The sequence below is a fragment of the Globicephala melas genome, chromosome 13 (genome assembly GCF_963455315.2).
Source record: "Globicephala melas chromosome 13, mGloMel1.2, whole genome shotgun sequence".
NCBI classification, from domain to species: Eukaryota; Metazoa; Chordata; class Mammalia; order Artiodactyla; family Delphinidae; genus Globicephala; species Globicephala melas.
The window spans coordinates 82,457,737-82,481,727 of record NC_083326.1 but is presented as its reverse complement, the minus strand read 5'-3'; the positions used below and the strand labels follow the sequence as shown (position 1 = coordinate 82,481,727).

The 23,991-nt window shown below is 41.6% G+C and overlaps 2 protein-coding genes across 3 annotated transcripts in view; both read left to right on the top strand.

Moving 5' to 3' along the window:
- The window catches only part of CLIP1 (CAP-Gly domain containing linker protein 1), a 122,639-nt gene extending 113,831 nt beyond the window's left edge, over window positions 1–8,808 (top strand). Inside the window, 5 exon segments of the mRNA XM_060283144.1 lie at window positions 3,189–3,306; window positions 3,384–3,534; window positions 4,074–4,123; window positions 6,205–6,329; window positions 7,124–8,808. Coding sequence (XP_060139127.1) covers window positions 3,189–3,306; window positions 3,384–3,534; window positions 4,074–4,123; window positions 6,205–6,329; window positions 7,124–7,349 — 670 coding nt within the window. The 3' untranslated portion in view covers window positions 7,350–8,808.
- A 1,869-nt stretch (window positions 8,809–10,677) lies between these two features.
- The window catches only part of VPS33A (VPS33A core subunit of CORVET and HOPS complexes), a 28,480-nt gene continuing 15,166 nt past the window's right edge, over window positions 10,678–23,991 (top strand). The window contains exons 1-6 of one of the 2 annotated variants that reach the window (XM_030860204.2): window positions 10,678–10,852; window positions 13,317–13,382; window positions 13,985–14,112; window positions 14,993–15,179; window positions 21,900–22,016; window positions 22,954–23,128. In XM_030860204.2, coding sequence (XP_030716064.1) covers window positions 10,751–10,852; window positions 13,317–13,382; window positions 13,985–14,112; window positions 14,993–15,179; window positions 21,900–22,016; window positions 22,954–23,128 — 775 coding nt within the window. In that variant the 5' untranslated portion in view covers window positions 10,678–10,750. The remainder of the gene's footprint in view (window positions 10,853–13,316; window positions 13,383–13,984; window positions 14,113–14,992; window positions 15,180–21,899; window positions 22,017–22,953; window positions 23,129–23,991) is intronic. The other variant, XM_060310436.1, reaches the window with a different exon arrangement.

The following is a 23,991-nucleotide window of genomic DNA, read 5'->3' as shown; positions in this document are numbered from 1 at the left end:
CTGAAGAGGTCACTGCCACTCCAGCTCATTCAGCTCACTGTGGGTTGCTAACTGTCTGACTGTCTCCAAGCTTGCGCTACTGATCAATGCTCATTTCACCCCTCTCTTTTCCCTTTCCTACTCTTGCTTCCTTTGCTATATCTGTGTGTCTTTAATGGTAAGACTAAAGAAAGTCTATCCACGTTATAATAAATAAATTTCATATATTTTTAGTAAACAAAATTGTTGTATATATTTTTTGGCTGCCTTTGTCCCTCTGTGTCTTGCTTTTGTTTTGTAAAATATTCTCAGCAGTATATACATACACACACACGCACACATATCTTTTTTATATCTATATACAGCACAGAACTTCAGTGCAAATTGAGTTCTCCTTACTGCATTTGCAGTTCTCTTCATGTTCCTAATATTTGGTTCTTGTTATCTTGCATTTTTAAAGCTTGCCCAGTAACACTTTAAGGTATTTGCTTCATTACTGGAATTTCTTTCTTATGTAAGTAGTAAGGAAAGAATCTGGGTAATATGTTCCCTTGGGGGAAAGATTTCTGGCCCCTATAACCCTTCTTTCATGTTATGTTTATCTTCCCTTCTTGACACTTTTAGTAACGCCAAGTCACTGGGGCCAGCATGGCTTTAAAGTAACACAGGCCTTACTGTCAATGCGATGTGTGACTCAGGTGTCAGTGATGCTGGCATAAATGGTTTAATTTAGCCCCTCTTGGTTTGCACGGTGGGATTTGGGCTTAGAAATCACCTAAGATGGTAACATTGAAGACCTGTCACAAAGATGAGCTGCCAGGGTCTATTTGTCCCTTCATTTGGTGTACAAAGCACAAGTCAGGTCCCTTTTTTAACCACGCATCTTTTGACAACTTTTGTATGAGAAACATCTGCTTGCCATCTTCTTAGAAAGCAGCCTCACTTAGAGGGTGGACGTGTGTGGCGATAAGCAAAGATACCTGCTCCTTTTTCCTTCTGCCGGCTGATGACGGCCTCATCCCTCCCTAACACGAAGAACCTGTGAGAGCTTGACTAACTAGAGTCCTGATTACAGAAGAATCTAAATCCGTTAACCCCCAAATCCTGGTATTTCTCAGTAAAAGCATTTAAAATCGCATCTTTCAAATTTGAGTTGGATTTACAAGTGAATCTCTTGAAACGGTTTTTATAATAGAGTGAACTACCAAATAAGTTTAATAGAAACTTAAAGAGCCCAAGAGTTATTGAATCTTTGGATAAAATCAGATATTTACTTCCCAGGTGGAAAAAATGCCTGTGTACATTCCTTTCACTTAAATCTTTGGGGTTTTGTTTGTTTGTTGTTGTTGTTGTTTTTACTTAAACAGGATCCTATTTCCTAGCGAGGTGTTATGCAGTTAGTAATTTAACAGCACCAAGTGTTCATATAATGCTTGGGTGTTGAATTCAAGACATTTTCTGTAAGTCTCAGATTCTTTTCTTACTACTTATTCTGGGGTGGAAGTGTAAGCCACACAATGAGAAAAATACAACACTTATATTTTTCATCTTTGTGTAGAATAGAATTTCAGTTTACCATAAACCATGAGAATTCTGTAATTCGTGTGCCGGATATCTTGGGTCTCACTAACCAGACAGACATTCTGCCATTTCTAACCTGGGCCTCAGTTTCCAATCCCTCCAGTTGGTTCGAAGACATACTGAACCACTACATGCTCTGCATTCACCCAGTTACTTCTAATAGAACCGGGAGTAATTTGGTTTGTTGTGGTTTAAGCCATGAACTCTCACTGATGATTATTTACGTGGATGCAAATGAGTAGGTTGTATGGCCTGAGGGCTGGCCAGGAAATTTTTCTCCAGCTGTGTTTTCCCCAAATATTTTTGTGATACAAGGTCTTTTTTCCTCTTGTTTCACACTGCATGTCATTTTTTAAAAACTTATTATTTCAAAATCTGAGGTTTCCAGAAGAGCTGCAAAGGTCGTACCTGGAGGTCCCACATTCCCTTCACCCAGCTTCCCCTCACGGGCACATCTTACATCCCCTGGTCCTTTGAGCCAAACTAAGAGAGTAACATTGGTCCAGTACTCTTAGCCAGCCTCTAGACGTTGTTCATATTTCCCCAATTTTTCCATTCATGTCTTTTTTTCTCTCCCAGGATCCAGTCTAGGGGACCCAGTGCATTTAGTTGTCCCATCTGTGACAGCTCCTCAGTCTTTCCTTGGCTTTCGTGACCTTGGCACGTTTGAATTTTCACCACAAAAATTTAAATACACTCACACATTTATAAACACATAGTAGCCTGCCCTCTGGGGTTGTCTCCATTGTGTCTTGCCCTCTTCCCCTGTCTTCCCTTCATCTTTCCCTTTCTTTTCCCACTCCCCTGACTCCAAGATAAATGTTCTCGTCTCCTGGAAAGCCCGGTCCCCATCCCTGTGCTGATAACCAAATGCTGGGTCGGCCTGAGAACATACATCCCGTGTGCTGACCTTCTCCCTCCAGATGCCCCTTGGCTTCCATTCTACACCTGGAAATCCATCTTCACATTTCCGTTCTAGCCTTTATGTCATTACCTTTGATTTCTATGAGCAACTTAATGTCTGTCCTCTTCAGAGTCTATGGACGAAAAGTAATAATCCTTCCGTTTGAATAGTGGTAATAATCTCTGCTACTGTTTTGGCCCAGAAGATCTCCAAAACACACTCTTGGAACTTGCTGAAAGTTACTGAAATTAGTGAGAACCAATCGATACTTCCAGCATAAAACTGCTCTGCATGACATCTGTATAATCGCTTTGCATGTGTGTATTTTAATTGTTGGTATTGCTTGGTAATGATTTATTCAAGAAGTAACAGAATTCATCTGGGGGGGTTAGATTTTTAAAGTAATTCTTTGGGGGTGCAACAGTCTTGTTTTTTAATTCTGCGTCTTCCAAAGTTATTAACTTGTTTCTTTAAATTCATACGGATACAATGATATGCAGATTCTGGCATGTCTCTGCATAGGTAAACTTTTTCTCCCCTCACAGTAAGTAAAATTTCAAGTAACATTCTGCAAGCGTAATAGCCTTAACCCCCTGTAAAACTTCCCCGTGATACTTTATCCCTGTAAATTAGCTAAAGTTAATTGCGCGTTTGTTCTAGGACAGTTGTCCACTGACCGCTCTCTCGGTTGATTTCTGGAATTTTTAACTCTTTGGTCTTTTAGAGAATCCAAGCTAATAAAAGACGCAGATGAAGAAAAGGCTTCCTTGCAGAAATCCATCAGTATTACTAGTGCCTTACTCACAGAAAAGGATGCAGAGCTGGAAAAGCTGAGGAATGAGGTAGAGTACCACCTCGGGGACCCTGGCGGTACCCGTCCGTGTTCCGACCGGAAGCTAAGCCAAGCCGTGTGTTGCAGGTCACAGCGCTCAGGGGAGAGAACGCCTCCGCCAAGTCCTTGCGCGCAGTCGTTCAGTCTCTAGAGTCCGACAAGGCGAAGCTTGAGCTCAAGGTAAAGAACTTGGAGCTTCAACTCAAAGAACACAAGAGGCAGCTCAGCAGCTCGTCAGGTAAAATGGCCACGTGCTTCCTCCCGACACCGCTGCTTCCCGCAGACGCGGGGTTCGTGGCGGGCGCACCCTTTGTAGGCGGCTGCTGCGCCGCGCCAACGGGGCCGCTCTGTGCCGGGCCCGCCCGCCTGTAGTCGGATGAGGCCCCACGCAGAGGGGCGCGCCTGCCGGTCCCCACTTCCGGACCTTCCCGTGGTCCTGAGCATCGGCAGAAGTTTGTATAAGACAGTGGGTGATAACTGCCACCCCAGCAGCAGCCGCGGCTTCTGCAGGTGCCCTGCCGGGGAGGAGGAAATGACGGCCGTGACCGTGACCGGCGTTCCTCCCCGCAGCGGGCCGGCCTGAGAGAGGACGACCGTGTCCGAGGGGTCCAGAGAGGAGACAGGAACTTCAAACGTGTTCTCAGAGAGGCGCATGTGCGGATTCCACATGAGAATGTGTTTCTAACACTGGCCCTTTCAATGCAGTAACAAGGAAATAAGATTGCAATTTTTAAAAAATCCCCCCTCCACTTTTTTTTTCTTTTTTTTAAATATAAGGTAATACTGATACTCAGGCAGAAGAGGATGAAAGAGCCCAGGAGAGCCAGGTAATATTCCTTCCTTTTGCTTTGCTTACTTGCTATTTTTAAAATATAATTTAATCTTTTGAATAGGTAATGTATTCATATGTTCTAAACATTAAACAACGTTAAAAATACGTACAGTAAAAATAAAAAAAAAATCTCCCTCCAAACACCATCTCCTGCTCAGTTCCCAGCCCCCCAAACAGGTAATCAGGGTTATTAATGTCTTTTTTATTTTTTCAGAGATTTTTAAAATGTACATACAAGCCAAGATTAATAGTCTTTCCACCTCCTTTTTTTTACACATATGGGGGCATATTACATAAACTGATCTGCACTTCGCTTTTTATAGCTGTATAGTATTCCGTTATGTGGGTGTACCGTAATTTAATCAGGCCTTATTGGTTGACATGACATTTGGGATGTTTTCTGATCTTTTAGGTGTATTATAAACAATGCTATAATGAACTGTCTTGAACACCTATCATTTTACAGATATACTAATATTTCTTTAGGATAAATTCATAGAAGTAGAATTGCTCCATAAAAGGTTCCTTCCTCATCTTTACCTTAAAAAGATAGGGCTCTTGAAAACTGTTTCCTAAAGCCAAAATTATCAAAATAGCCTTAGTTTTAAAAATGGTATTATATGGAGGCAAACTATTCTGTTTTTGGAAATGTATAGCCCACAAGCAACAAACATCTATTTTCAATTTTTATTATATATTTTGGACATACTTGTCTCATTCAAAATTCAAAGGTACAAAAGCCTTCTTTCACTTTTAAATAAAAGAGAAACTCAGTGCATTAGTGATTTGTTTTAGTTATGACATCTCCTTTGAAAGGCATGTAAGGATTCAACGCACAGCCTAATTTACCCTGAATAGCATTGTCTCTGCTTAGTTTGTATGTCTGATGAGCACAAACTTAATTCACAATGTTTTCTCTTTCCCCCTTCCTTTCCGCTTCCGTTTGTTTCATCTGCCACTGCCAACGCTTTTCTTCCAATCAGCAAATGGTTTGTTTTATGTTTCCTAATTTGTGAGCACGTGTGTGTGTGTGTGTGGTTTCCCACTGTACTTACATCCATTTTGTGGCTTTTTCCCCCCTTTCTGATATGTATCTGCTAACAGGGTAAAGTCTTTAGAAAATACAGTTTGAGAAGTGAGATGAGATTCAGTGGGTCTTGCCTTCAATGGCAGAAGGGAGATTCTGCAGAGAATCACAAAGCTAGTGATTTCTAGCTTTGTTTCATAACTGCCCCAGCAGGAGAAAAAGGCCAGACATTTCCTTAAAAAGTGGATGTGTATGTATGAGTATATACACACACACAGACGTATTTTTTAATACTGTAAAATGGGATTTTTTTCCCCAATGGACATTTAGAGAAATGAGACCTTTGTATCTGTGGAAGAAGGAAGAAACTTACGGATTTTTTTCTTTTCTTGACTGCACCATGCGGCATGTGGGATCTAGTTCCCTGACTGGGGATCGAACCCTCGCTCCTTGCATTGGAAGCGCAGAGTCTTAACCACTGGACCGTCAGGGAAGTCCCAAAACTTACTGATTTTAAATTAAAGTGCCCTTGCTTTGCCAGGTTAGGACAAGAGCGTTTCCTCCTGGTGGGCAGTCATCTCGTTATCCCACTGCCCCAATTCTGGGCCCAGGTGGCCTGAATGCTGCCCCTTCAGTGTGTGGCCACACCTCCTCAGGTGAAAGAGAGCTTAAGCCTTCTCTTTAAAACGCCTTCCTTTTTCTCTGAAGACCTATTTACCATCCCACCATGACTAATAAGTGAGTGTTAAGTCGTAGTTGGAGGAGAATTTCCATGAGCTTTTTGAAATCTACAGAACATAAAAGTCCTGGCTTAGTTGTAGTTTAGTGTAATAAGTAACTGGTTACGCTTTCTGTACAGTGTGTGTGTGTGTGTGTGTGTGTGAACATAATCTAAAACACGGTTGAGTCATGGCTGCTGTGGGCCCCTGCGACTCCAGCATATACTCTGCAGCCACAGCCTGAGAGTGTACTTGTAGACTTCTTGATACTCCAGCGGACACATTTCAGACATTTTACACATCTGCTTTTGTTTTTTCCTAAAAAATCAGATTGATTTCCTAAATTCAGTAATAGTGGACCTTCAGAGGAAGAATCAGGATCTCAAGATGAAGGTGGAGATGATGTCGGAAGCAGCCCTGAATGGGAACGGTGACGACATGAACAATTATGACAGGTATTTCACGTCCAGCGATACTGAGCAGAACCTTAGTTCCATCTAAATAAATGTGTGTTTTTAAAGTTAGGTTCTCCAGACAGAGGACAAATATCGCATGATATCGCTTCTAGGTGGAATCTAAAAAAATGGTACAAACAGAAATAGAGTTACAGATGTAGAAAAGAAACTTACAGTTACCAGGGGGTAAAGCCGGGGGAGGGATAAATTGGGAGATTGGGATTGACATATACACACTACTGTATTTAAAATAGATAACTATATAACTAATAAGGACCTACAGTATAGCACAGGGAACTCTACTCAGTACTCTGTGGTGACCTATATGGGAAAAGAATCTAAAAAAGTGGAATTATATACATGTATGGCTGATTCACTTTGTGTACAGCAGAAGGTAACACAACATTGTAAATCAACTGTACTCCAATAAAAAATTTTAAAAAATAATATATATATGTATAACTGAGTCACTCTGCTATACAGCAGAAATTAACAAAACGTTGTAAATCAACTATACGTCATCAGTAAAATTAAAAAAAAAGAAGGCTCTCCAGTGGATTGGAGAAACAGTTGCTTTGTGGTCATTTGGCCATAAATTGACTTCCACAAATCTGGCAGGAGAGTGAAAATGGTTTGATGTGAAAATTTAAAACGTGGACCGTAGTACTTAAACACTTGAGGCTCCCAGACTTGGCCATAATTCTTGCTTATTTTTTGTTCATTACAAGTGATACTGTCTCTTGAATTTCTTCTGATGGAGATGAGTTTCTGATTATGCACATTAACATTTGTAGTGATGACCAGGAGAAACAGTCCAAGAAGAAACCTCGCCTCTTCTGTGACATATGTGACTGCTTTGATCTCCACGACACAGAGGATTGTCCTACCCAGGCACAGATGTCTGAGGACCCCCCCCATTCCACACACCACGGCAGTCGGAGCGAGGAACGCCCCTACTGTGAAATCTGTGAGATGTTCGGGCACTGGGCAACCAACTGCAATGACGACGAGACTTTCTGATGAAGCCTCACATCCAGAACTGGGCTTTCTCAGATGCACTAGCTTAGGCAACTGACCACCAGCATTGTGTGTGCAGACTTCAGGAGAACTCATGTTATTTTGGACCCCCCATCAACAAATCTTAGAAAATAATTTGATCTTCAACAAATCTCCCTTTTAGTCTCCCATTATAAGTTTATCAGTTAGAATAATCAATAGGTGAGTTTTCACCTCTGATTTTGTCTTCTTGAATTTAAAAAGTATTAACAAGACATTGCACCAGATGCCATTACATTAATTGTCCCTAGGGAGACCTCAGAGAACGACTCCTACCCTCACAATACCTTATTTAAGTAACTTTAAATTATGCTGTTACTTTTCATATTTGCACTAAAATATTTCCAGGCTGCGTTTGTATATTTAGATGTTTTGGTTAAACTTTGACACTGGAATGATTTGAAAAAATGTGCCACTTTGCATATTCATCTACTCATTTAAAGTATTTTATACTTAAAGAAATATCTGAGCTCTTTGCACTACCTGATATCAGTAGTGCCTTTATTTCAGGCTTGATGATACTTAGGTGTGATTATAAAATCATGAAACAGGTAAAGGGAGGGGGAAGCCCCCAAACTGCTGTGGGGACATTTTATAATCTCTATGCTGCACCCACTTACTCTTCTATGGTGTTTTTTGTTTATTGGTTTTGCATAATTTCAGCTTCTATATATTATATGTATATATTTTTGTAAAATCTCTATTTTGGGAAAAAACATATACAATGTGTCTTTCTTTTCAGATTTTTACCTTTATGAAAAAGAAAACACTTAAAATGTTCATCAGGACCTAACAGACTAGGCCAGAAATAGCATCACGTGGCTTTGCAGCTCCTTGTTCTTTGTGTTTTCATTCTATTTCTTTATCAGATATAAATAACTGGGAGAATTCTCTCCAGACTTTTTTTTCCTTCTCCAGCAGATAGCCCCAGCAGTCAGTTAATTAGATAATAAGCCACTATAAAACACCTAAATTAACCAATCTACAATCTTTACACTTTTTTTTTTACTGTGTTTTTAGATGAATGTACGATGAGAAATTCAACATTAATAATTTTGGATTTTCTTATCACAAAAAATAAACTGAAGGACCTCAACCACAAGAAGTTTATCAACCAGTTTGAATCTATTTATCTTCATTTGAATGTCTCCTAGAATATGTAAAAAGTAATAAATAAATGTATCTTCCGTGAGACATGTATAATAAGAACTTCTATAATTGTATATATGCCTTTGATGTATTTTCCTCTCAAGATTATCAACTATGTGTTTGACAAGTGAAAAATTCTGTAGTCAGTTGAAATTTGGGGTTATAAACATATTATAATAGGAACTGTTTCACAAACACAATATGTAAAGCAATATTAAAATCTGAGCAAACAAGTGTTCTGTATCTACTTTAATAAATGGTTATTCTTTTTGGCCAGTGTAGTAAACTGGTATTATTCTCAGGTTTATTTGTCATAATGGTTTTTCTTTAAGTGAGCGAGCACTAGAGACCCAAATAGCAATTTCTACTGCAGTCTGTTGATAAACTGCTTTTAAGAAATTATCTCAAAGCATTCTATGACCCATTCAGCATAAGATCAATACCCAAGGTGGTTACCCGTTGCTATGTCTCACTACGTTACCTGACAGAAATGTAAGTGGCACCAGGTAGTACCCACTACCTATTACAGCATGAAGTTTTGGAAGGAAACTCTGTGAAAGCTGTTGTGGTATTTTCCAAAATGATAACTGAACCAAGCAATCTGTTTTATGAGCTCTGACCCCCCCACACACACAGGTAGATATTTCCAAAGCAGAGTTACCAGCTGGACATTATTCTGACCTAAAAATAACCCCGACAGTGGTCCTTGACTTCAGCTTTGACCGAATTGATGAAAAGACTCAAAACTATGAACTACATTTGTTGTGGTGACCATTTCACAACATATACGTATATCAAATCATTATGTTGTACACCTAAAATTAATATTAAATATCCATTATATCAATTAAAAATACATTTTAAAAGGAAAAAAACTCGAACACTAAACAAGTCTGTGATATTTATAGGGCAACTGCGGTAGTACTGCAGTATCACCAGTTGGGTCTTTACACAAATAAAACACCTCTGTTGATCGTTTAGAATCCGGGTCCTGTTTGCAGAGGATCGTTTATCATCCGAGTCTTGCTCGTTTGCACCCACGCATGCCTGAGAGTTCGCTAACCGTGGGTGTGCCCTCATTTACCAGTTCAGGACATGGCCTGCTGAGCTCAACATTTATTCTCCCAGATGGTGCTAAAATAATACATGTTCTCCGTTGAGCAAAAAACCTGCGCACGTGAGAAGAGTTTGTGGTACAGGTTGAGAAGAATCCCTGTGAACTAGGGCATGGAACAGTCTACACGTGTGGAAACATGTTATTTTAAAATTAAATGCCTTTGATAGAGTCAAGAAGTTGAGAGTGGAAGTATGTAAACATGTATAGTTGATTACTGTATCATCTCCAAATTCCGCTCTTTGCTTATTCATACTCCATGGTAATTGCTTAGCGAGTCCTTTCTTAGTAACAGTGTATAAAGGGTTGAAGGGAGCCAGGCAAGACCAGACATTTTCAAGCCCCTTTCACCAGATCCCAAATAGCCAATTTTACACCTCAAAGTACTGAAACGGATATATCTTCCTAATAAGTTATTTATTTAGCAATTATTAAATAACAGGCACCCTGCTAAGCCTTTTACATTAAATCACACGATGTAAATTACATCCTGTTTCACTCGCAACTCACGAGGTAACATGCAAATTTTACCTAGATTCCACATCGAATAGTATTTGTGTGAAATACCATGTCGCGTGAATGTCTACTAGGAAGAGCTGAACAGACAAGTCACTCAAGGTTCCCTTAGCCCTTAGCCATCTTTGTAGATTTTAGCCGACAAACCGAAAGGGCAAAGCGCAGGACCTTTTTGATCGCTATAATTTAAAAGATTTCCATTCAAGTTTAGCTTCGTTACCACCTTACAGCGAGTATGCTTGCTGCTAAGATGAAAGTCTCGATTTTTAAACGGGACGAGTAGGATCCGGTCTCTGCCCTTAAACCCAATTCTCAGCGTCCAACTGAGGTGCCCTGGACTGAGGCGGGGTCTGGACGGGTCTGTCGCTCATGGGGAGCCTCGGAACCCACGCAGTGGAAGGAAGAGGCGGGCGCTAGGGCCTGGGGAGAGAGCAGCAGACACCCACCGATTCCGGTTTCCGGGTTTGGCTTGCTGTCAGCGGCCCTCGTCACGTGAACATGCCGTCACGTGACAGCGTCTGTGGGCCTCGCGTCGGGGTAAAGCCGATCCGGTTGGATTGCAGGGAAAAGAGAGCGGTGGGGCAAGATGGCGGCGCACCTGTCCTACGGGCGAGTGAACCTGAACGTGCTGCGCGAGGCGGTGCGTCGCGAGCTGCGCGAGTTCCTGGACAAGTGCGCGGGAAGCAAGGTGAGGGACAGTGCGCGGCGACACCTCCCTCCGGCGCCGTCCGGCCTGGCCTGATCAGGTCCCTGACCGCCTGGGCTTCAGGTGTACGAAGTTTCCTAGGGCTTCCAGGAGGAGAGCTGGCGGGAATGCTAAGTCGGGGAGAGGGGCCCGCTGCTGGGGCCTGGGGCGTCCAGCCCGCAGTCCGCGTGGCATCGTGATTGTTTCATGGCAGCAGAATAAGCCACCGTGCTGTCTCAGCCTCTAGTGAACCAGCTTGTGGTCAGGTCGAGGGGCGGATCTGGTGCCCCCGAGCTCCCACCCCAGACACGGGAACTGGTGATGCGGGCCCGGCCCAGGGACGTAGCTGGTCCGGTGTCCATTCATTACAAAGATCATATGTGTCGTTACAAATCATACCCTCAAAAGTATGAAGCACCAGCACCTTACAACCTGCTGCTCCCTCGGATTATGAGAAGTTGTAGCTATTTAAGGTTTTAACGTCGGCTTCCTTAAATAGTATTGTTCCTCTTGTTAGACGTTTATTAGCACCCAGATCACAATGGAATCAGAAACCGTAGATTAGAGACTTCATAGGATTTCTTTTAAGTGGTATTACCTCTCCTCTCTCCCCTTAGGATTTATCAGTCCCTCTAAGTAACTGGCAATACAACTCTGAAGAGAAAAGGAAAATTGGGGAAACTCAGGAATCAGTATTAGAAAAAATAGGACCTCAAGAGGTAGAGTGGATGCTAGAAGCAATTGAAAGAAAACAAAAGCAGGCTAAGTCCTACGTGCCCAGTTCAAGCTCAGGAAATAAATGTGAAATCTGAATGAGATCATGGATCGTATCAACGTCAATATCCTGGTTGTAATACCTATTGTACTATAGTTTTGCAAAATGTTTCCACTGGGGGAAACTGGGCAAAGTGTACTAGGGGGTCTCTGTGTTGTTTCTTACAACTGAATATTAATCTACAGTTATCTCAATAAAAATTTCAATTAAAAATGAAAGAAAAAGAAATCACACTGGAGTTTAGCAGTGGTAGGGCCCCAGAGCACTACCCTGTGGGGTCATTAAGTCCTAGGTTGGAGTCCTGACTCCCTTATACTGTGTACGTCCAAGTTCCCTATATGGCCTTGGACGTTACTTAAACTTTCTGAGCCTTTAAAAATTTCCTCTTCTGGGACTTCCCTGGTGGCGCAGTGGTTAAGAATCCTCCTGCCAATGTAGGGGACACGGGTTTGAGCCCTGGTCCGGGGAGATCCCACGTGCTGTGGAGCAACTAAGCCCATGCACCACAACTACTGAGCCCACGTGCCACATCTACTGAAGCCGGTGCGCCTAGAGTCCGTGCTCCGCAACAAGAGAAGCAGCCACAATGAGAAGCCCCCGCACTGCAACGAAGAGTAGCCCCTGCTCGCCGCAACTAGAGAAAGCTCGCATGCAACAAGACCCAAAACAGCCAAAAATAAAAATTAATTAGTTTAAAAAATAAAGTATACAATTCAATTTTAAAAAATTTCCTCTTCTGTCAAAATAAGATTTGTAATACCTATATCAGAGGTTTTAATTTTTATAATTCGATTATATGATACTTATATATAAAATACAAGTTGAGGACTTCCCTGGTAGTGCCGTGGTTGGAATCCGCCTGCCAATGCAGGGGACACGGGTTCGAGCCCTGGTTCATGCCGCAGAGCAACTAAGCCCTTGTGCCACAACTACTGAGCCTGTGCTCTAGAGCCTGTGAGCCACAACTACTGAGCCCGAGTGCCACAACTCCTGAAGCCCGTGCACCTAGAGCCTGTGCTCCGCAAGAAGAGAAGCCACCGCGATGAGAAGCCGTAGCCCCCGCTCGGGAGAAAAAGCCTGCGTGCAGCAAGAAAGACCCAATGCAGCCAAAAATAAATAAATTAATTAATTAAAAAATAAGATAGGGCTTCCCTGGTGGCGCAGTGGTTGAGAGTCCGCCTGCCGATGCAGGGGACACGGGTTCGTGCCCCGGTCCGGGAAGATCCCACATGCTGTGGAGCGGCTGGGCCGGTGAGCCATGGCCGCTGAGCCTGCGCGTCCGGAGCCTGTGCTCTGCAACGGGAGAGGCCACAACAGTGAGAGGCCCGTGTACCACAAAAAAATAAATAAATAAATAAAAAATAAAAGTTGAGTTGTTGCAATTGGCAGTTTCCATATGGTTCAGTCTAATAATAATACCATGACACAGATACACAGCAAAGTACCGTCCTTGTTTCCTTTGAGGACAGTGACTAGGTCTTAACTTTCCCACTTACCACCAGTAACATCACTTACCCTGATGCTATTTTTTTAAGACCTGTAGGATATGAATGTGGCCAGAGCCAGTTAAAATCTTTGTTAATTCAGACCTTGAGGCCAATAGTCCTACTATGTATGACTGCTATTTTCTGTTGGTATTGTTGAAATTCCTGATATTAACTGTAATGAGAGAATGTTTCTCCCCTCTTATAGGCAATAGTTTGGGATGAGTACCTCACAGGACCATTTGGCCTGATTGCACAGTATTCACTACTGAAGGTAAATGAGCTATTTGGGTTTTGTTCAGGGATTGATAATTCTGTACTTTAGGGACCTCCCTGGCAGTCCAATTAAGACTCTGCGCTTCCACTGCAGGGGGTGAGGCTTCAATCCCTGATCTGGGAACTAAGATCCCGAATGCCGTGAGTTGCGGCCATAAATTTAAAAATTAAATTAAATTTAAAAAAAAAATAATTCTGTACTTTAGTAATAATAATAAGTTTACATTTCCTCCTGAGTAGTTGGCTTGCAAGGCTGTTTGGTTTTTATAAACACCGATACCAATGCCTGGCTAACATTTTGTATACAGCAGTCCTTCGGCTGATGATTCTATACTGATCCTAATTACTAGCATTGTATTATGTGACTGTTACCTGGTGTCTTTGATAGTGCATCACGTGAGAGTCATTTAAATTCAGATACAGTAGCAGTGACTTCGTCCTGAAACCTTGTCCTTTACACAGCTGGCTTTGGGAAATCTAAATTTTGATAACAGAGTATTGATGTACATTTGACTGGGAGTGTTTATGATGTCTGAGTCTGGATACCATACGTAAATTTCAGGGGTTTTGTTAACCTTTTGTGTGTGTGTGTTTTCCTAGGAACATGAAGTGGAAAAAATGTTCACGCTTAAAGGAAGTCGTTTGCCAGCAGCTGATGTCAAGAATATTATTTTTGTTGTCAGACCCAGGCTAGAATTGATGGATGTAATCGCTGAAAATGTGCTCAGGTATCTCTCAGAGCTCTTGTTTGGGCCAAAAGAAGTTAATCCTTCTCGTGGTTTTAATGTCCTGAGCTTTTCATTGTGAACCCCTTCTCTTGCCAGTACTTTGGAAAGTGGTCTTTTGGAAAAACTGGGACAGGCACGGAAGAATACAATTAAGAAAAGTGGGAAACTTGTGACATTGTTCAAACAGTTTGAGAGGGCGGTTATCATAAATCCCCATTCTTTCAGGACAGCTAAAAGTTTGGACGTGTATCAGTAGAAAGGACACTGATTTTAAAAACAAAAAACAAACAAAACACCTCTAATGGTTATACTGAATATAAGGTGCTTGAATTTCATAAGCAAAGTAAGAGCTGATTAAAATTTTATTTAGCATCCAGTCTAGAGAGAGGAAGTTCTCTCAGCCCAGTCTGTACTCTGTGGTATAATCGATTGATGTGGCCCCTAAAATCTTAAAAGCATATGGGCTATTTTGAGAAGTCCAGTGTCGAGGAGAGATAGGAGTCAAGAGTGATGTTTCGTTTTAATATGAGACGCTGTGCCTGCATTGGTTTGGTTAAAGAACAATTTGTTTTCAACAAGACACAGATATCCTGCTTCAATAAACCTGAGAGCTTTAATGCCCCCATAAATAGTTTAAGAGAAAGCTAGAAAATGCAAATACCGGCTATGAATCAACGCTTTCCTGTCAGGGAAAAAAAAAGAGAGAGAGAGAGCGAGAAAGCGACTGTTAACAGTTTGGGTCTGAAAGTCAATGTTCATTTGTTTATCTAGCCAGCATTTATTTAGTGCCTCCTGTGTGCCCGGCCGTTTGAATAAAGTAAGTGAAAGAGTCTGTGACTCTAAAGAGCTTGTAAGCTAACAAATGTTCCTTCTTTTGCAGTGAAGACAGACGTGGCCCAGCAAGAGATTTCCACATTTTGTTTGTGCCACGACGTAGCTTATTGTGCGAACAGCGGTTGAAGGATCTGGGTGTTTTGGGATCCTTTATTCATAGGGAGGAGTACAGCCTAGACCTCATTCCATTTGATGGGGATCTCTTATCCATGGAATCAGAGGGTGCTTTCAAAGTAAGTTTGGCGTTTTCTTTTTTAACGTCAGGCTTTAATTTTTGCCAGATTTGTGAACATGATGGTCATGTTAATCTCAGGTGTACAAGCAGAGTGATTCAGTATTTTTTGCAGATTATATTCCATTATAGGTTATTACAAGATATTAGGTGTAATTCCCTGTGCTATACAGTAAATCCTTGTTGCTTATCTAGTTTATGTATTCTAGTTTGTATCTGTTGATTCCATACCCCTAATTTGTCCCTCCCCCCTTCCACTCCCCACCAGTAACCGCTAGTTTGTTTTCTATGTTTCTGTGTGTCGGTCTCTGTTTTGTGTATACATTCATTTGTATTATTTTTTTAGATTCCACATATGAGTGATGTTATGTAGTATTTGTCTTACTTCACTAAGCATAATATTCTCTAGGTCCATCCATGTTGCTGCAAATGGCAATATTTCATTCTTTTTAGTTTTTTGAGGAACCTCCATACTGTTTTCCAGTGGCTGCACCAATTTACATTCCCACCAACAGTGTAGGAGGGTTCCCTTTTCTCCACACCCTCTCCAGCATTTATTATTTGTAGACTATTTTTTTAAATTAATTTTTATTGGAGTATAGTTGCTTTACAATGTTGTGTTAGTTTCTGTTGTGTAGCAAGGTGAATCAGCTATACATATACATATATCCCCTCTTTTTGGGATTTCCTTGTCGGTTCTCATTAGCTATCTATTTTATACATAGTGGTGTATATATGTCAGTCCCAATCTCCTAATTCATCCCACCCTCCCTCCCCCCGCCTTGGTATCCATATGTTTGTTCTCTACATCTGTGTCTCTGTTTCTGCTTTGCAAATAACTGATGGCCATTCTGACCAGTGTGAGGTGATACCTCATCGCAGTTTTGATTTGCATTTCTCTAATAATTAATGATGTTGAGCATCTTTTCATGCGCCTATTGGCCATCTGTGTGTCTTCTTTCGAGAAATGTCTATTTAGGCCTTCTGCCTATTTTTTGATTGAGTTGTTTAGTTTTTTGTTATGGAGTTGTAGGAGCTGTCTGTATATTTTGGGAATTAAGCCCACGTCGGTCACATCATTTGCAAATATTTTCTCCCAGTCCATAGGTTGTCTTTTCGTTTTGTTTATGGTTTCCTTTATTGTGCAAAAGCTTATAAGTTTGATTAGGTCCCGTTTGTTTATTTTTGCTTTTATTTCTATTGCCTTGGGAGACCGACCTAAGAAAACATTGGTATAATTTATGTCAGAGAATGTCTTGCCTATGTTCTCTTCTAGGAGTTTTATGGTATCATATATTATATTTAAGTCTTTAAGCATGGCACGTTTTTAGAACTGGGCATTTATCTTTTCGTTATAAGAGTTTTAAGAATTCTTAATATATTCTGGATGCAAGTCTCTTACCAGATATTTGATTTGCAAATATTTTCTCCCATTCTGTGGGTTCTTTTCACTTTTTGGTGAAAGGGATATCTCAATGCACCAAAGATTTTAACTTTGATGAAGTTCGATTTATCTTTTTTTCTCTTGTTGCTTATGCTTTTGGTGTCGTATCTGATCTAAGGTCACGAATTTACTCCTATGTTTTCTTCAAAGAATTTTACGATTTTGGTCCTACATCTAGGTCTTTGATGGGTTTTGAGTTTATTTTTATCTGATGTGAGGTCGGGGTCCAACTTCCTTCTGCATGTGCAGATATGCATGTGGATATCCACGTGTTCCAGCACCATTTGCTGAAAGAGTATATTTTCCTCAGTTAATTGTCTTGGTACCCTTGTCGAAAATCAGCTGTCCTTAAATGTGTTTATTTCTGGTGTCTCAGCTCTACCCCATTGATCAGTATGTCTGTCCTTAATGCCAGTAACACACTGTCTTGATAAATGTAACTTTGTAGTAAGCTGTGAAATTTGGAGGTATGAGCCCTTCAAAGTAGTATATCACTTTTTTTCTTTCAGTTTGTGTTGTTTTAGTCTTAATAAATCCTTCTCTACCTGAAGACATAGAAAATCTTGTATTTTCCTTTAAAAGTTTTAAAGTTTTGCTTTTCACGTTCAGGTCTTTAATTCAGCTTGAACCATGTGTTTGGAGTGTGTGGTGTGAAGTAGGGACTAATTTATTTTAATCTGTATTTTTCCATATGAGGCTTATTTATTTTTTCCATATAGTGCCAGTTGTTCCAGCGCAATTTTTCCCCACTGATTATTTTCGACGCATGTTTGTTAGCAAATATGTGTATCTTTGTTCCCCAGTTCTGGATGGTTTTTCCAAATGTAATTTTATATATTGGTTTTGTTTACAACTTTATTTCAAAGAATGCTTTCTCTCATAAGAATATTACTTTATGTTGAAAAAAGTAATTTGAAAATCTTTCATAAACATAATCTGTGTACATGAAAATTTTCTTTGAGTAAGAAAGGGTACAGAATGAAAAGTAAGCCACTCTCCACCCAATTCTCAAAATGCCATACCTCCCAGAAGCAATCGCTATCACTCGTTCTTTTTTAATTTGTTTTTGGAAGTGCTTTAGGCAGCTACAGCTCATAGTATATATGAGCTTTTATTCAAATGGTAGCATATCCTATATAACTTCGGTAACTTACGTTATTCTCTTAATAATATATCTTGGAGTCATTTTCTACCATCTATGAAAATACTTTTTTATTCTTAGCTGAAGCTGCATACTGTTCCATTGTTTGGATGTACAATGATTTATTAAGTCAGTCCCCTTTTGAAGGACATTTTGTTTTTTCTCATCTTATGCTTTTAGAGGCAGTGCTACAGTGAATTACCTCATGCATAGATCACTGTACACGTGGGCCCTGTATCTGTAGGCTCTTTTTTTTTGTGGTCCGCGGGCCTCTCATTGTTGTGGCCTCTCTCGTTGCGGAGCACAAGCTCTGGACGCGCAGGCTCAGCGGCCATGGCTCAGGGGCCCAGCTGCTCCGCAGCATGTGGGATCTTCCTCGGCAGGAGGACTCTCAACCACTGCGCCACCAGGGAAGCCCTGTATCTGTAGGCTCTTTACCTGCCTTTGACATTTGTCTATTGACTTAGCTTATGGTAGTTTTTGCTATGCGTACTTTCTTAGTGTAATCATATTTATCTGTATTTCCTTCTTTGAGTTATGCGTATGTGACGTTGATGCTGCTGGTCTGGAGACTAGAACTTTTGAGAACCACTGGTGTTGTGCAAAAAATTATTTGAAACTCTTTCTTCCCTAGTATGTTGTTACAGTGACCACTGCTTTCAAAGAGTGAACCTGAGGAAGAGCTCAGTGGCGCCACTGATGAATTTTATAACCAGGAGAGTTTCTTGGCTCTTCTTTTCAGCCATGTTCCCCACTGATTTGCTTACAGTAAATCTCTTCCAATGATGGTACAGATTTCCCGTCCCCCAACATTTTATATGAAAATTTTCAAATATACAGAAAAGTTGAAAGAATGGTACAGTGAACACCCGTATGCTCATCACCTAGGTTCTGAAATTAACATTTTGCTATATTTGCTTTATCACGTAGCTGTAATGGTATACCCTCATGTAATTAATTCACATCCGTGTAATTAATGTGAATTGGTAGCAGCTGAGGAAAACCTGTCCTGGCATGACAAAACCTGTCCAGAGGAGAGATTTCCTGTTTATTTAACCTCTGGTTTGCAAAAAAGAACAGAATTCTTTTCTGCTGAGAATTTCAAGCCCTTGGCTTACATATGTTCACTTCAGATTCTATTTTAGAAGTCAGAGATTTCGCCTGGATAATAAAGCTGAGAGTTCTACCTAATGTTAAATTCAAGCCCGATTTCTGATAGAGTTGAGGTCATTTTACTTATTTATGTGATTTTAAACAGTGAGCATAATTTAGCTTTTCGTGGCATCAGGAGGCACGTGTAGATCTCTCTGTGCTTTGGGGCTGTGATTATGACCGTATTGCACTGCACAAAACGTGGGAATTAGAGTTCAGCTCATTGAACTCTAATGCTCAGTCACAGGGCTTAAACTATTGGGGCCTCAAATGTATATATAGAAATCAGTATACATAAAATCTACGTACCTCCTTTGTAAAAACTGCAAGGTAGGGCTTCCCTGGTGGCGCAGTGGTTGGGAGTCCGCCTGCCGATGCAGGGGACACGGGTTCGTACGCCGGTCCGGGAAGATCCCACATGCCACGGAGCGGCTGGGCCCGTGAGCCATGGCCGCTGAGTCTGTGCGTCCGGAGCATGCGCTCCGCAACGGGAGAGGCCACAACAGGGAGAGGCCTGCGTACCGCAAAAAAAAAAAAAAAAAAAACTGCAAGGTAGCGGACGGTAGAGGCCTCCCTTCTGAGGCGGTGGTGCGGGCGCTACTCGCTGGGGCTCTGCTCCCCCGCACGAGCCCGCGCATCCTTCCCGTCGAGGTCCCCGCGTGGCGCGACCAGGCCCGGTGGCACGGATGTTTCCATGCAGGCGATTTTGACAGCAGTCATCATACCAAGCTATTATGAAATGTGATGTCAGTCTGGAGGACGGATAATATATAAGCCAGTTCTTGACACGCTGTCTACACGGAAACATCTGAGACCATCAGTCCACTTCACTTTGCCATTGAACACGATCCCTATAAGCATATAATACATAATTGTTGAAATGTAACTAAAATGTGGAAAACATGTATATCTTCTTCTGGCTCAAGGAATATTATTATAAAAGAGTTAAAAACTGTGGCCTCTCATTTATACAAATGGAAAATTGTATTGACTTCTCTCAAGTAGTAAGGGAAGGGAAGAAAAATAAAGTTTTCTCCAGCCCGTGCCCTAGTCACAGTACCATATTTTTTTCTCCTTAAGACTTTCAAAGCAAAGTTTAAAGGACCTGCATGATTGAATGAGTTTATGTTGTCCTTTTAATAATTTTAGAATGTCAAGTTTTCCTTGAAAGGTCTTACTTCTTACATGGTGTGCTAGACTGGCTGGTGTTACGTGAGTGAAGCGCTATAATTTTAGTTAAAATCAAAACCGCCTGCCCTTTTTTTCCCCAACCTGAAGTAAGAATTGCCTACAGTTAAGTCACGAAAACAAACACATTCCAAGTAGTTACAAGTACACCTGTTTAAAATTCATTTTCATTGGTTTGATAAACATAGAAAAACAAAACAAACAACAAACAAAAAAACTGCCAGGTATTCTATCGTGTAGGCATGTGGGACTTTGGGGTCAAAAAATATGTGAATTTGAATGTTAATGGGTATTAGCATTTGTCCCTCCAAAAATGTCCTCATGGCTTGAAATACCAGGTGATTCCACAAGCACAGAATACAGGGATATTAGTACAAATAATCATCCCACCACCAATTATAATAGAGCAAAAAATTCAAGATTAATATGTCATCAACTTTTAAATTTTTTTTAAAAAGAATTACAAAAAGAATGTCTATAGTAATACAACTTTTTAAGTTTAAAAAAATGAATACGATTTTGAGAGATATTCCCTAATTTTTTTTCTTGAATTTTTAGCTTAACTCTGCTCTGATAGGGAGTTTTAGGTAATTTTTCAAGAAAGTATGTCTTCAGACATTCTTGAGTTGGACATGTCATATGCAGTGAAATGTTAAAACCATCAGACTTGGAAGAGCCGCCAAGCACTCTCCCCAGGCTCTTTCCAGGCACAGCCCTCCTTCCTCCCTGGGTGGAGCACACGAGTCCCACCCCCTTGTGCTTAATGCCTCCAGTGTCCCCTCCCTCCTGGCTTTGGAAGCTAGAAGCACGTTGGGAGGGTCGGTGAGGGGTGTCTGGTACAGTGTTCCATTTTGACTTATGAGTGGATGATGATTGTAAAAAAAAAATAATCCAAACAATTTCTAATAATAAAAGCTAACATTTGTTAAGGACTTACTATATGTTTCAGGTACTGGGATGAAATGTTTTACATGCAATTACCTCATTTAATCCATATACTACGTTGAATATACTCCCTTCTGCAGACAATAAATAAGGCACAGAGAGGTTACCTAAGTGGCCAAGGGCACCAGTTGGGAAGTGACACAGAGTCAGACAACCAGAGTCAAGAACCTGTGCTCTTACCCATGTCAGAACTGCTGGAGTCTCTCTTCTCACTTCCTAGCTGGTTTTGTGTATATTTTTGGTCCCTTTTTCTACGCAGAAAAGTATAATTTTGTCTACTTTACAAAATATACCCTGTATATTTTATAAGGTAAAATATATTTTCTGAAAATGAGATCACTCTCTAAAGATTCTTCAGCCGCCCCTTTCTCATTTCTCAAGATGTTATGGCCTTCATTTGCTGTCGGTACATATGAAATTGGCGTCATGTTTGTAAAAACTGCCAGGTGTTCTGTTGTGAGGTCATCTGGGACTTTGGGGGGTCAAAGAATATGTGCGCTTATGTGGCCCTCCCACGGTGTCCTCCTAGCCTTTACACTCACAACGGTGAATGAGAAAGCCCAGTCCCTGTGTCAGTCTTTCTTAATCAGTAGCTTATTCAAGAGCTGATAAACTAAGAGGAGTGCCTTCCAGAAGGCTCTGCCACGGGAGAATTGCTGCCATAGCTGCCCCCGACGGCAGAGCTGTTGGCCTCCTGGCCTGGGCTGGACCCGAGTCTGCAGCTTCCTGGCAAAGTGGGGAATTAGTGGAAACGGTCTTACCCAGTGGCTGCGTAGTCCCAGCGCCAGACAGAGGTGGGTGCCTCATGCACCCAGATGACCATGACCGTAACCGGCCCTTCCTCCCCGCAGGAGTGCTACCTGGAGAGCGACCAGACCAGCCTGTACCACGCAGCCAAGGGGCTCATGACCCTGCAAGCTCTGTACGGGACGATCCCCCAGATCTTTGGGAAAGGAGAGTGCGCCCGGGTGAGAAACGGCAGGTGCTTCTGGTGGTGGAGGAAGGGTCCCCTGGTCCCCAGGAAGGGAAGGAGTGGGAATCTGTTTACAAATACAGTCAATCCTTTTTATTTGGCAATTCACCTATTTACTGAAGTTTATTTGTAGCCCCCAAATCAGTATTCACAGTGTTTTGTGGACATGCTCAGAGCGGCAGTAATTTGAGTTGTCCAGTATGCATGTTCCCAGCTGAGGTCACTCAGAGCAGCCCTGTGCCTTCAGCTCATACCATAAACAAGTGTCCTTTTTGCCGCTATATAATGCCATGCGCTGCTCGGTGCCACTTTTTTTTTTTTTTTTTTTTTTGCATTTTTGTGCTCTTTTTGATGGTGATTTTGCTGTTTAAAATGGCCCCCAAAGGTGGTACAGAAGCACTGTCTAGCGCTCAGAGCGCAGGGAGGCTGTGATGGGCCTTAGGGAGAAATCTCGTGTTAGATGAGCTACATTCAGGCCTGAGTGATGGCGTTAGAGAATCAACGTCATATATTTAATGTGTCTTTAAACAGAAACACACATAAGACAAGGTTATATATTGATCAGATGACAAAAATGTTATAACCAGAGGTTCGCGGCACCCTAACCCTGATTGCCCCTCGGGGCAGTGGTTCGGTATTTGCTGGTTCAGTATTCACAGCAACTTTATAGAACAGAGCTACTGTGAATAACAGAAATAGACTCTCTGAACTAGGCCCCGTTGAGAAGTAGCTGCTGCCACTGGCTAAAGTGTAAGTGTTGGGACAGGCAGCCAACAGCGAATGCTTTTCTGTAGCTGCTTATTTCTTATCCATCTCACTCTTCCACCGTTTTTCTCCTTTTTTCACTTTTTTGATTCTTTCCATTTTTAGCCAAATTTTTTAATCTGCTTATTCCCAGGAGGGTCCCACCTGATCCCATGTTTTGTTTCCAGCAAGTGGCCAATATGATGATCAGGATGAAGAGAGAGTTTACAGGGAGCCAGAACTCAATATTCCCTGTTTTTGATAATCTCTTGTTGCTCGATCGGAATGTGGATTTGTTAACGCCTCTTGCCACTCAGCTTACGTATGAAGGACTCATTGATGAAATTTATGGCATTCAGAACAGTGAGTAAAGTAACACCTACTTTTACTAATAGGTAATCTGATAAAAATATCCAAAAGGCCGTTTTTTTAGAAGGTGCTTCCTTTTCAAGTAAATCAGAGAATATTTGAAAAAAATAAAAATGCTGACTTTAGACCTGCAGACGCTAGGATTAAACGACATCTGAGGGACTTCCCCCGCAGTCCAGTGGTTAAGACTTCACTCTTCCAATGCAGGGGGCATGAGTTCAATCCCTGGTCAGGAAACTAAGATCTTGCATGCCGCACGGTGTGGCTAAAAAAAAAAAAAAAATTAAACGACATCTGAGCAAACTACCATTGTCCGTCACACAAGGGCTGGCTGATGTTTACTGCACAGGACTGTGCTTGCCCGCTGTGAGCAGAGGCCAAGGGCTAAATAAACAGATGGCTCTGCAGTTGGAGAACATAGATGCCGTGGCAGGCAGTTGTTCAGGAAAGCTTCTGGAAGAGGTGGCCTTGGTACTGGGTTTGGAAAAAGGGGTAGAGTTTGGGGGGGTTGCTGGCGAGGGGCAGGTGGCATAATACCTGCAGGGAACCATGGGACGACCAGCTTGCTGAGGCAGAGAGCACAGCTGGGACATTCTGGGGAAAAGGCTGATACGGGAGGTTGGGACACTCGACGGAAGATTTGAAGGCCTGCTAGAGTTTAGGCCTGACAAACTGTTGGGGTCAGAGGTCACAAATGTTTTATTTGGTTTTGGTCCACATGATGTTTGTCTGTTTGTTTCTGTCAGCATTTAAAATTGGAGAGAATTTTTAATAATAATCCTGATGGATGCCATGTCTTTTTTTGTTTTGTTTTTGTTTTTGTTTTTGCGGTACACAGGCCCCTCACTGTTGTGGCT